This window comes from Loxodonta africana, chromosome 1 (assembly GCF_030014295.1).
Source record: "Loxodonta africana isolate mLoxAfr1 chromosome 1, mLoxAfr1.hap2, whole genome shotgun sequence".
Classification (NCBI taxonomy): Eukaryota; Metazoa; Chordata; class Mammalia; order Proboscidea; family Elephantidae; genus Loxodonta; species Loxodonta africana.
This window is the reverse complement of record NC_087342.1, coordinates 103,930,568-103,942,628: the sequence shown is the minus strand read 5'-3', so window position 1 is coordinate 103,942,628 and position 12,061 is coordinate 103,930,568. Positions and strand designations below refer to the sequence as shown.

The 12,061-nt window shown below is 46.2% G+C and overlaps 1 protein-coding gene across 3 annotated transcripts; it reads left to right on the top strand.

Annotated features, from left to right (window-relative positions):
- The first annotated feature begins 1,554 nt into the window (after positions 1 to 1,554).
- Positions 1,555 to 10,482, top strand: LOC111750072 (triggering receptor expressed on myeloid cells 1-like). 3 transcript variants are annotated; one of them, XM_064285747.1, is made up of 5 exons: positions 1,555 to 2,025; positions 3,033 to 3,224; positions 4,819 to 5,172; positions 5,977 to 6,178; positions 10,070 to 10,482. In XM_064285747.1, exons 2-5 carry the CDS (start codon positions 3,128 to 3,130, stop codon positions 10,173 to 10,175), a joined length of 759 nt encoding a protein of 252 aa, XP_064141817.1. In that variant the 5' UTR covers positions 1,555 to 2,025; positions 3,033 to 3,127; the 3' UTR covers positions 10,176 to 10,482. The 3 variants fall into 3 exon arrangements, with proteins under 3 accessions (XP_064141817.1, XP_064141819.1, XP_023401673.2); XM_064285749.1 differs by lacking the exon at positions 1,555 to 2,025 and having other exon boundaries at positions 2,985 to 3,224; positions 4,819 to 4,937; positions 5,127 to 5,172; XM_023545905.2 differs by lacking the exon at positions 1,555 to 2,025 and having other exon boundaries at positions 2,985 to 3,224.
- Positions 10,483 to 12,061: the final 1,579 nt, after the last annotated feature.

The following is a 12,061-nucleotide window of genomic DNA, read 5'->3' as shown; positions in this document are numbered from 1 at the left end:
ATTTAAATCAGGATTTTTCCACTGTATATACCAACTCTGATTCTACAGGGACAGGGTCCCAAGGGTTCCCATTAAGCAATACCAGTTGCCCTTGAGCCCATTCCCACTCATGGTGACAACATGTGTGTCAGAGTAGAACTGTGCTCCAACCTTTTGGTTAGCAGCTGAGCATGTTAACCATTTGCATCATCACAGCCTCCATTTGAGCAATGGCTTAGGCCAATTTCCTTCTAAATTTCCAAGAACAAACACACATTGCCTCTGTGTGACTCATCCTCAAATGTATCACAACCCTCAGGATCCAGAACCCTGGGCAGAATTATATATATTTGGCCAAGCCTAGTCAAGTCACATGCCTGTACCATCACTGCCAGGGGGAAGGGGTGAGAGGATTATCTGCCTCCACCCTCAGTAGAAGGGGAAGTGGGCTCTGCATCCAGGAACGGACTAGAGCTGAGTCATCAAGGCCACAATCCTGGGTTGAACTCAGCATTCCCACCCCACTCACAACTCTCCCCCCATGCCTGCTGCTCCTTAGCCCCAGGGTTGATGTTTCTCCTGTAATTGTGTCTTCTTGCAGATCCTTCACGTACTGCTGTCTTGAATGAGAATCCCAACCAAACCTTGGCCGACACAACCACCTTTCCTTTGACCACCACCACGACTCCGAGAACGTCCCTTCCCAGGCCTAGGACTGTGACCTAAAACAGAAATGGTGTTTGGTGTCAGAGAGCCGAATATGACAAACATCTAATACACAACCTCCCAAATCTGATCAGATTAAATGACATGACTCATGTCAAGAAGCTGGCACGTGGTAGGACTTCCATCAGTGGTAGTGACTCCCACTGTTACTATAATTGTCCTGGTCTCCATGCCTAACCTGGACTGGGTGGCTCAAGGAAGCACACACCTAGTACACAAGCAGGAGAACTGAAGAATGCCTCAGGATCCATTTGACCTAGTCAGAGCTTTTCCAGGCAGGGTCTATTGTGGCCACTTGTCTCATAATCCCACAGGCTACTTGTAAAAATGCAGATTCCTGGGCCCTGCCCCAGACCTACTACGTGGATTGAATTGTATCCCCCCCAAAAATGTGTTGTCAATTTGACTGGGCCATGATCCCCAATATTGTATGATTCTACACCATTTTATCATCTGATGTGATTTTCCTGTGTGTTGTTAATCCTGCATCTGTGATGTTAATGAGGGAGGGTGGGCAGCAGTTGTGTTGATGAGGCAGGACTCAATCTATGGGATTGGATTGTGTCTTGAGCCAATTTCTTTTGGGACATAAAAGAGAGAGGCGAGCAGAGAGACAGGGGGACCTCGTACCACCAAGAAAGCAGTATCAGGAGCAGGACACGTCCTTTGGACCTGGGGTTCCCGTGAGAAGAAAGAAACTCCTAGTCCGGGGAAAGATTGATGAGAAGGAACTTCCTCCACAACCGACAGAGAAAGCTTTCTGCTGGAGCTGATGCCCTGAATTTGGATTTCTAGCCTACTTTACTGAGAGGAAACGAATTTCTCTTTGTTAAAGCCATCCACTTATGCTATTTCTGTTACAGCAGTTCTAGATAACTGAGACAGAATTTGGTACCAAAAGAGTAGAGTACTACTGTAACAGATACCTAAAATGTGGAAGCGGTTTTGAAACTGTGAATGGATAGAGGACTTGGAAGGAAGTGAGGGGAACTGTTAACAGCAGAGAAGGTACAGATGGTGAGAAGTAGCAACAGAGGATCAGCAGAACAGAGGACCAGCAGCAGTAGAACCAGGAGACCAGAGCCAGACAGCGCTGGAGCAGACCTACGGAGGGAGAGAGTTGAGTGCCATTGCACAGGGAGCTTTCTAGCAGAGTGGAGTGCCTCCAGGCATTTATTGGTGGAGCTACTGAGCTTTGGAACAATTGCCTCTGCAGAACAGATGCGGGCAAAGGTCCAAGGGCCAAGAGGCTAAGAAATCAGGAAGCAGAAACTGAAGAGACAAGGAACAGAAGAAGCTGAGCTGCCTCAGTCTAAAAAGGTATGGCTAGACCTCTAGGATTTCAAACGGTGGAGCTGTGGCCTCTGGTGTTTCTAAGGGTGGAGTCATCACTCAGATGGAAGAGCAGAATGGGGCTGCCTAAAGCCAAGGGAGCAGAGGTGTTGTCCCAGTGGGCCTGGAAGGCAGAGCTGCAGCTCAGGGCCAAGGGGTCTCCACTCCAAATCTGGAGAGTGTGGCCAATACCTAGAGTCTGGAGGGCAGGGTCATTGTGTAAATTGTCTCAGAGAACAAAGGATTATTTTCAAAGCCTCAGGAGCTAATGTAATGTGTTCTGCTGGCTTGCTTGGTGCCTGTTACACCTTCTTTCCCTCCAGTTTCTCCCATTTGTAATAGAAATGTCTATCTTGTGCCTATTCTGTCATTGTACCTTTGGAAGCAGATAACTTCTATTCTAGATTTCACAGATGAAGAGGTATTTTTGGATTTTGGACTTAGAGTTAAGACTTTTGCTATGATACGATGGGGGTGAATATGTTTTGCATGTTATAAGGACGTGATTTTGGGCGGGCCAAAACTAAGACATCTACCAAATCAGAATCTCTGGGTGTGGAGCCTGGGCATGTGTACGTTTACCAAGTTCTTGAGGGATTTGGCTGCATGCCCATGTTTGAGAGCCACTGGTGTACAGGAAAATTAAAGAAGGCAGGTCAGCAGGAAGGCTCGAATGGGGACTTGCAGGGCAGACAAGTGTCATTCCAGAAAGGAGAAGACTGGGAGGATTGGAGCGATTAGTGCCAGGGATGCTGCAGTCCTGGTGACCTGAGGCAAGAAATGGAGGAAAGGTGGGATATCAGGTGGGTGGGTTTGAAAGGTCCAGCCAAGGATACTAGCCTGACTGTAGTGGAGGAAGGGGAGCCACCGAACGTTTCCCAATAGAACTATGACGTAAGAAATACAGGAAGGAAGGAGCTACAAGAGAAGTGGTGTCTTTCGTCTTTGCCTCCTGCATTTTCATAAGTTACTCCCTCTCATCACATTTCCCTTAGGGTTCTCAATTGCAAAGTAACAGCAGAGCCACTCAGGGAAGACAGTAAATGTCCCTGAGGGCTCATCTCCTCTAACAACTCGGAGTGGCTCTGGGATGGCCAGCAGACAGAGGGTCCAGAAGTTGGATAGAATGGGAAGAACAGGGCTCTGGAGGTGGCCATGGCTGCTGCTGCTGCTGCTCTATGTCTCAGGTAAGGAGAGGCAGGGAAGCTGATGGGAATGGTGCCAGGGACAGGGAGGTAGACAGCCAAGGGGAACTTGTTGCTGTGGACTCAGTTTTGACCCCTTGTGTTCAGAGTAGAGCTGCACTCCATAGGGTTTTATGGTTATGACCTTTCAGAATCAAATCACCAGGCCCTTCTTCTGAGAGGCACCTCTGTGTGGGTTCGAATCGACAACCTTTCAGTTAGTAGCACAGGGCTTAACCGTTTGCTCCACCCAGTGACTCCTAGATGAGGGATGGTACCCAGTAAGAGGAGTCTTCTCCCATTATTTTCAGATGACCTTGGGTGGAATTAGGGTTTGTGTTAGAGACAGGAACGGCAAAAGGGAGGTGACGAATGCAGACTGGGCTACAGCAGGGGCTGGGCAATGAGATAGAAGCTAGGGGTTCCCCTTGAGCATCTTGACAATGAGAAAATTATGTGGAGCCATCCAAGGAATCCCTCACTCCTGTGCTGATATCCCAGGATATGAGAAGAAGAGTAAGATAGTCCCCCCTAAGTGAACATTCAGTCACTGGGGAGGAACAGGCATTGGTAGCAGAAAAGATAAATAACACCAAAAGAGCCAAATAGCAACATGAAGATATTCAGTGGTGTCACTATAGCAGGGCACAGAGAGGAGTGTGCAGAAGAGGTTTAGGGTTTAGGAATCAGAGTTGGATTCAAATCCTTTCTTGGCTACTCTCTGCCTGTGTGACCTTGAGAAATGCTTTTAACCTCTCTGAGCTTCAGTTTCCTTATTACTAAATAGGAATCAAATGGTCCCTACTTAAGATTGTTGTAAGAATTAAACAGAAGATTGGTATGGAACTCTTGGCTCAATATCTAGCACATAGTAAGGGTTCAATAAAAGTTATAATAGTGGGCAATGATGGTGGTGGTGGCAATTATGATGATAGCCAGGTGTAGGGTGATCAGTGGTATTGAGGGGTGAAAATAGAAAGAGATTTGTGCCAGCTGGAACTGTTCAGGTGACTCCTCTCTGGGATTGAATGGGATGAAAATGGATGGGAAGAGCATTCAGCTTGGGGACACTAAGAGTTAATACAAAAAACAGTGTTCCAGGAAGCAAGGGGCTTCTCTGGGAAACCACAAGTAGAGCAGAAAAGAGGTGGTAAAATTGATAGAGTTTTTTTTTTTTTTTTTTTTTTAGCTTTGTACTATGAAAACTTTCCAACCTACAAAAATGTAGAAAGAATAATAAAAAAAAAAGCCACTATAAATTCATCACTTAGATTTAACCATGATTAATACATTGTCTATTTGCTTCATATGTGTGTGTACTATTGATATATACATATATATAATTACTTTCAAATGGCTTAAAATATGTCTCAAGTAAGTAGGGGCAAGGAGGCTGTGGGGGAGGGCACAGGAAGAAGAATGTAGACCTTCATTTCAAAGTAATTTACAGAATTCCTAGATGTCTCCTAAATGTTTAATGAAGCTAGTACTCCTCCTGACCTGTGGTCTTGTGGCTGCTACGCAGCCCAAGGCAGGGGGTGCAGGAGTGGCAGGAAAAGCATTTGATCAATGATACCACCTTGAATCCTCTTTCTAGAGTTCCAAGCAGTAACCATTATGGAGGAGAAAGTGTGCCTAATAGAAGGAAACAACCTAACTGAGATCTGTCCTTACAACATCATGAAGTATGCCTCCAGCCTGAAGGCCTGGCAGAGGGTGAGAAGCCAAGGCCCCCCTGAGACACTAGTGCGCACGGAGACCAGAAACACAGAAGTAAACCGAGCCCAGATGGGGAGGTACCTGCTGGAGGATTTTCCCACGGAAGCTGTAGTGAAGGTCACCATGGTAGGGCTGCAGAAGCAGGATGAGGGGCTGTACCAGTGTGTGATTGACCTCTCTCCGCAGGATCCCGTCATCCTGCATGATCGGATTCGGCTGGTTCACTGTGATGGTGAGCAGCAGGTAGCCCCTACCCAGGGAAGAGCTTTGCTGAGCTGGCCTCCTCAGCCAGAGACCTTGGGTGGGGTCCCTTCTGCCATGAGGGACTTCTTTTTTTTCTTTCTTCCTTCCTTTCTTCCATTTATCTGTCTGTCTCTGACCCAGGCTGATCTCATGCTGTTTCTTTGGTTCTAGTAAAAGAAAAACCTGCTTCCTGGATGGTCATCCTCATATCCATCCTTACTTCCACATATCCATCCATCCATTCATCTATCTGTCTATCCACCTATTCATCCATTCATCAGTTCATCCATGCATCCATCCATCTATCCATCCCATTGTTTGAGTACCTACTAGATACCAGACACTATTGCTCATGCTTGGATTACAGTGGTGAAAAGGACAATGTCCCTTTCTTTATCTAGTTTACCGTCTAGTGACTAGCCCTTGTGGATTGGGGGTAAGATGTCCATCAGCAGGTCAAATCACTTTGAACAGAAATGTCCATGCTAGTGTTTACAGTAGGACTTGCATTTCCAGTAGAACACCATCAGCTATTTCCTCCTCCAAACATAGTTGGAGGAGAAAGAGCCATTCTTCTTGAGGCCAGGGTTGGGAGAGTGTCGGTGGGCCAGAGATCCCAAGTCTTCCTGAAGAAGGACAGACTAGAGCTGGGTCATCAAGGCCACAATCCTGGATTGAACTCAGCATTTCCACCCCACTCACAGCCCTCCCCTTTCCCCTCCCTATCCCACATATGCCTGCTGCTGCCTGGCCCCAGGGTTGATGTTTCTCCTGTAACTGTGTCTTCTTGCAGATCCTTCAGGTACTGCTGGTTTGGACAAGAATTCCATCCAGACTTTAAAGGAGACAACAACCCTTGCTTTGACCACGACCACAACTCTGAGAACGCCCCTTCCCAAGCTCAGGACTATGACCCAACCACTGCCCACATCAACTGCCATCGTCTCCTCTAAGGGTCTCAAAGTCAACTTCACAAATGTGGGGGATGTCACCAGGTATGGTTTGCAGGCCTCTGGGCTCCTGGTTGGACACAGAGCCCTTTGTTGCCCATCCACCTGTTGGGAAGATTGGCCAGTAAGGAGTAGTGGAAGGTGGATGGCAGCAGAAGACTTGAATCCACCTCAGTCTGGGTTGGAAACACCCAGGGTAGGAAGGAGGTGGTGGCAGTGTGAGGAGGAGGCTCTCAGGGAGTTGGCCACTGTCCTAGATCACCCTCGGGATGTCTGTGCACAGCAGAGTAGTGGTCAGAGGGAAAGGGCATCTTTGGTGGACTGCAGTGGGTCTCAGCCACCCCCAGGGCCTTGATTGTCTAGTAAAAAGATCACTCTGAGTGAGGGACCCTGAATTCCAGTGCCAGCCAGACTAACTTCTGTGTGACTTTGGGCAAGTCTTCAACTCTGTCTGGCTTCAGTTTCCTCATCCGTCCTGTAGAGATACTAGAACACCAGAGCCAGAAGAGAGAATCTAGCCCAATGGCTCTCCCCAGAAACTACATGGTAGGATTACCTGGAATATTTATTTTGCTTTCCTTTTTTGTTTTTTAATATTGATGCTTGTGCCCTACTACAGACAAATAAATTAGAATTTCAAGAGATGGGGCCTAGCAATCAATAATTTTTAGATCTCCAGGAGATTGCAATGTGGAGGCAGAGTTAAGAACCATTCACTAAGCCTGCACCCCTATTACAATTTATTAATAAGTGCTGATTAATCTAAAAATGTGTTTTTTTATTGAACATTGGAATAACAGAGAAAAAAATTCTTTCTTATTCTTCTCTCATTCCGTTCCTTCTATATTCCCATCAATCTAACATGTTTTTTCCTCCGTATTTGCTTCTTAATTCATGTGTACACATATTTTAAGGAGCCCTGGTGACACAATGATTAAACAGTTTGTTGCTATGGAAAGGCCAATGATTGGAACCCACCAGTGGTTTCCTGGGAATAAAGATCTGGAGATCTGCTTCCCTAAAGATTACAGCCTAGAAAACCGTATGGGGCAGTTCTACTTTGTCTTGTACAATAGCTTTGAGTCGGGATCAACTTGATGGCACACAACACATACATATCTCAACACAGGTACAATTCTAATCATAAACATTTTTCTATTCTTTCCTGCTGTAACTATTCTTTGATGTTGCTACCTAGTCTTTATAATCGTAGTTTCGATGAATGTATACTTTTTTATCAGTTGAAAAGCTATGATTTATATAATCTTTTTCCTGTTTTTAGACATTGAGATTGTTTTCGTTTTTTTCCTTTATAATACTGATAACTCTGGTAGGAACATATTTTTGCAAATGGTTTTGAAATGGTTCATTCTAAATAAATTCCTGGGACTGGAAGAGAATCTGAACATGTTTGTGGTTCTGTATCCATATTAGGAGACCCTGGTGGCCTAGTGATTAAGAGCTATGGCTGCTTACCAAAAGGTCAGCAGTTTGAATCTACCAGGTGGTCCTTGGAAACTGTATGTGGCAGTTCTACTCTGTCCTAGAGGGTCGCTATGAGTTGGAATTGACCTGACGGCAAGGGGTTTGGTATCCATATTGTTAATGATCTTCCAAAAGATTGGACACTGTTTACAGTGTGATGCCCGGTGAAGCAGTGCTGTTGCAGGCTTGCCTCCCTGGTTTGATGTTTAAAAAATATTCCTGTTAAAATAGACGTGAAGTGGTCCCAGTGTCGTCGAGTCAATTCCAACTCACAGTGACCCTATAGGGCAGAGTAGAACTGCCCCATAGGGTTTCTAAGGAGTGCCTGGTGGATTCGAACTGACAACCCTTTGGTTAGCAGCCGTAGCACTTAACCACTAAGCCACCAGGGTTTCCTACCATGCTTCAATTCTCTATTACTGTGGACTGTGAGCCCCATGGGCGTAGAAGCAGTGCCTTCTTTCCCCTCACTATTGTTTCACTTGACCACGTGAGTGCCTGATACAGAGTAGGTGCTCATGAAATATTTACGGAAGAAATAAAATGGATGTTCATCTAATAAGAACGAGCATTTTTCTTCGTTCACTTATTTTTCAATATGAAAATTGACCTTTACCCACTTTCCTACGAGAGCCTTCAGCAACTCTGTATACATTCCAGAAAAAAATCAAACGCATTGCCATTAAGTTGGCTCTGACTCATAGTGACCCTATAGTGCAGAGTAGAACTGCCCCATAGGGTTTTCGAGGGGTGGCTGGTGGATTCGAACTGCCTAGCTTTTGGTTAGCAGCCCGTCTCTTAACCACTGCGTAACCAGGGCTCCTTGTATATGTCACCTGATAATAACTATTGTCTCAGTCAAAGTCCGATCAGGAAAACAGAAGCCACTCCAGCTGTTTGGAAAAGGGGAATGTAACACAGGGCGTTGTTTGCTCAGGCGATGGAAGAGCTGAGAGGCCAGCCTGGGTGTGGTGAGGCACCTCCGAGGAAGCCTGGGAAGCCACTATCACCCTGTCTTGGGTGGCTTCCCCAGGAGCAGACCCTGAAAGGAAAGTCCTGTGAAAGCTTTTCAGCAAGTGTTTTCAGGCAAAAGATAGTAGGGAAGCGAAAGTGAGAAGCGAAGGAAAACAAGCAAGGGGCCATATGAAGACAAATCCTGGGGGGTAACTTTGGTTCAGTCCTGCAGGGGAGCTCTGGACACAGAAGTTGTCTGGACCAGGGAGGGGTGAGATGGAGTAATTACCATCCCCCATTCTCAGTCACTGCATAAGGGAGGCTCCAGGGGGACATGAATTGCAAGGCGCTTCAAGGGGCTGGGCAGCCTGAGTGCAGCTTCTCTCACAGAGAGGGAGGTGCTGGCTTGTGGGACTGGGCACAATCCAGACGCCCCATGCATGAAAATGGTGAGGCTCAGACGAGATTAGGGTGCGCTCTGGTCTGAGGGACACAGCGAGGAGGTGGATATGGATTTATGGTGACCCCATGTCTCCAGAATAGATCTACTCCATAGGGTCTTCAAGGCTGTGAACTTTCAGAAGCACATGGCCAGGCCTGTCTTTCAAGTCACCGCTGGGTGTGTTTCAACTACTAGCCTTTCGGCTAGTAGCAGAGTACTTGACAGTTTATGCCACCCAGATGCCTGCTTTACCCGATAGAGGGCCTACTCCCTTAGATGTTAAACTCTTAACTAATGTTAGATCTACTTCTGCCATTGGTTCTACTTGCGCAGTTGGTACATAATTCTCTTTTTGTACCTGTGTCTCATCATTTAGATGACTTGTGCTAGCTATTCCCAGAACTGCTGGGTCTACCTCATTTCCCTACTCTTTTGTATTTCTTTTGTCTATTGATTTTTGCACAGTACTTTGAGAAACAGCTAACATTTCAAAAAATTCCAGATGCGAGATTCTGGCTAGGACTGGATTTTTCTCGGTTGAAAGATGAGGAGAATGAGGCTAAAGAGGTGAAGTGGATATCCCAGAAAGTTAGTCGTGGTGTTGTGAAGAGAAACCAGTTTCCTGGCTCCTGAAACCACACTTACAGCATGGCAATGAAATTGAGAGATTAGCCTAGCCCTTTCCCTGGTGGCACAGTGGTTAAGAGCTCGGCTGCTAAACACAAGGTCGGCAGTTTGAATCCAACAGCCACTCCGTGGAAACCCTATGGGGCAGTTCTACCCCACCCTATAGGGTCGCTATGTGTCGGAATTGACTGGACGGAAACATGTTCCCGTACTGCCTCTTCTGCATGTGGACCCTATTCCTTCTACTAAATGTATTTCTAATCAGCAGTTTAAGGCAATGAAACATATGCCCAGGGCCAGTCATTATGGGGAAAGTGCTGGAGGGATTTAAGAAGAGGAGAAAGGGGCATGAGGGGATTTTGTAAACACTCATGCGGGAGGCAACCTCATTTTCAGCAACAGCATTAAATCACTTCTGTCCTCCACAGGGTCTCCGTGTTCAGCATTATCGTTCCTGTGCTGTGTGGAATCCTGAGCAAGAGTCTGGTCTTCACTGTCCTGCTTTTTGTCACACAGAGGTCAGCTGCAAGCTAGCTCCATGAACCAATGAGAATGATTTCTGACCTCCATTAACATACACCTGGCAGTTGTGCCTGAAGAGTATTATGGATTGAGGATGTGGGTGGAGTGGGGGACAAGGACATGAAATGAACCTGTAATCACAGGTTATTTCTCAGATCCAGGATACTACCGTCCGGACCCTGCCTATGCCCTAATTTCACTGCAAATTTGGATGTGTGCTGTGCCCTCTCCAAAGAGTAGGGGCACCCCAGCTATGCTCTGGCCCTTCATTCCACTGGTGGCTCAGTGTTTGCACTAAATAAAGACAGAGTCCAATGCCTTTCACTGTTGCTGTCTTATGGGGGATCTTGAGCTGCAGTGGGCACTGTTGATAATTCTGCCCCTTGTCCTTGCCCCGCACCATCACATCTTGACCTGACATGGTCAGATTCGCACTGCAGAACCATCCTGCTCTCCTCGCACCTGGGCCTTCCTTTCCTCTAGAATCAGCCACCTGAATTCTCCCCTTCATCTGTAGGAGAAGATAACACATCACTGGGGGAAAAAAAAACATATGTTTGTAAAAAACCAGAGTCAACCTGAATGTTCTGAAGATCAGCCACTGATCATGCTGTGGAGAACAGTTCTATTCTGACATACATAGGGGCGCCATGATTCAGAATTGACTCAATGGCAACTGGGTGTTCAGGAGTCTCTGAGTGGTGCAATGGTTAAGTGCTCAGCTACTAACCGGAAAGGTTGGAGGTCGAATTTACCCTGAGGCACCTCAGAATAAAGACCTGGATATCTAAATCTGAAAAATCAGACGTCGAAAACCCTATGCAGTGCAGTTCTACTTGGACACAAATGGGGTCACCACGAGGTAGAATTGACTTCGTTTCGATTTTTGAGTTTGCAAAAATACTGGAAGGATGGGATTGGAGGATCTATAGGTTAGCATCGATAGATAATATCAGGCACGCTTCCATGCATTTTATCAATGAATCTTCAAAACAATACTACGAAGACAGAAGAATCTGACTGGAACAACACAGTTAACACATCACCACTTATTGGCCAGGATCTAAAACTAGAAAGTTCCTTTACTGAAGATTAAGCACCTGAAAGCCATATAGAGTAGAAAAACCAGGGGTTTGGAATATATATCGCTTTTTCTTGCATTACACAAGGGGTAGGGATGGTGGGGTGTCAAGATCTCACCATTTAGGATTCTGGAGTCTTTCACTCCATGTCCATTCCTAGTTTCCCACTCCAACTATCTTCTCCTCTCTCAATTTTCCCATATAACTCCCCTTTCAGCTCCTATGTTCTCTCTAGTGACCACAACTTGAGACTGGAGTTTAGGCTGACCTGTCTTGTAAACGTCAACAGATTTAACTCAGAATTTTCCTGTGCTTAGACCTCTTCTGGTTCTAAAGGAGAAGGGTTCCCATGGTGGGAAAGGATGGTGGGATCTTCCATACCAATTCAGCAATACCAGTTGCCCTTGAGTTGACTTTGACTCACCAAAACTCCATGTGTGTCAGAGTAGAACTGTGCTCCATATGGTTTTCAATGGCTAGTTTTTTGGAAGTAGATTGGCAGGCCTTTTTTTTTCCCCAAGGCCTGGTGGCTTAGAACTTCCAACCTCTTCAGTTAGTAGCCAAGCACACTAAGACTTTGTACCACCCAGGGACTCCAATTGAGCAATAGCTAAGACCAATTTCATCCTATATTTCCCAAGAGTAGACACATACTGCTTCTGTGTACTCATCCCCTAGTGGCTCTGCGTCTTGGGCCACACCCGCAGTATCCAGAATCCTGGGCAGAATCCTGTATTTGGCCAAGCCTAGGTCAAGTCACATGCTTGCACCATCACTGCCAGAAGGAAGGGGCAGGAGGATTACTTGCCTCCATCC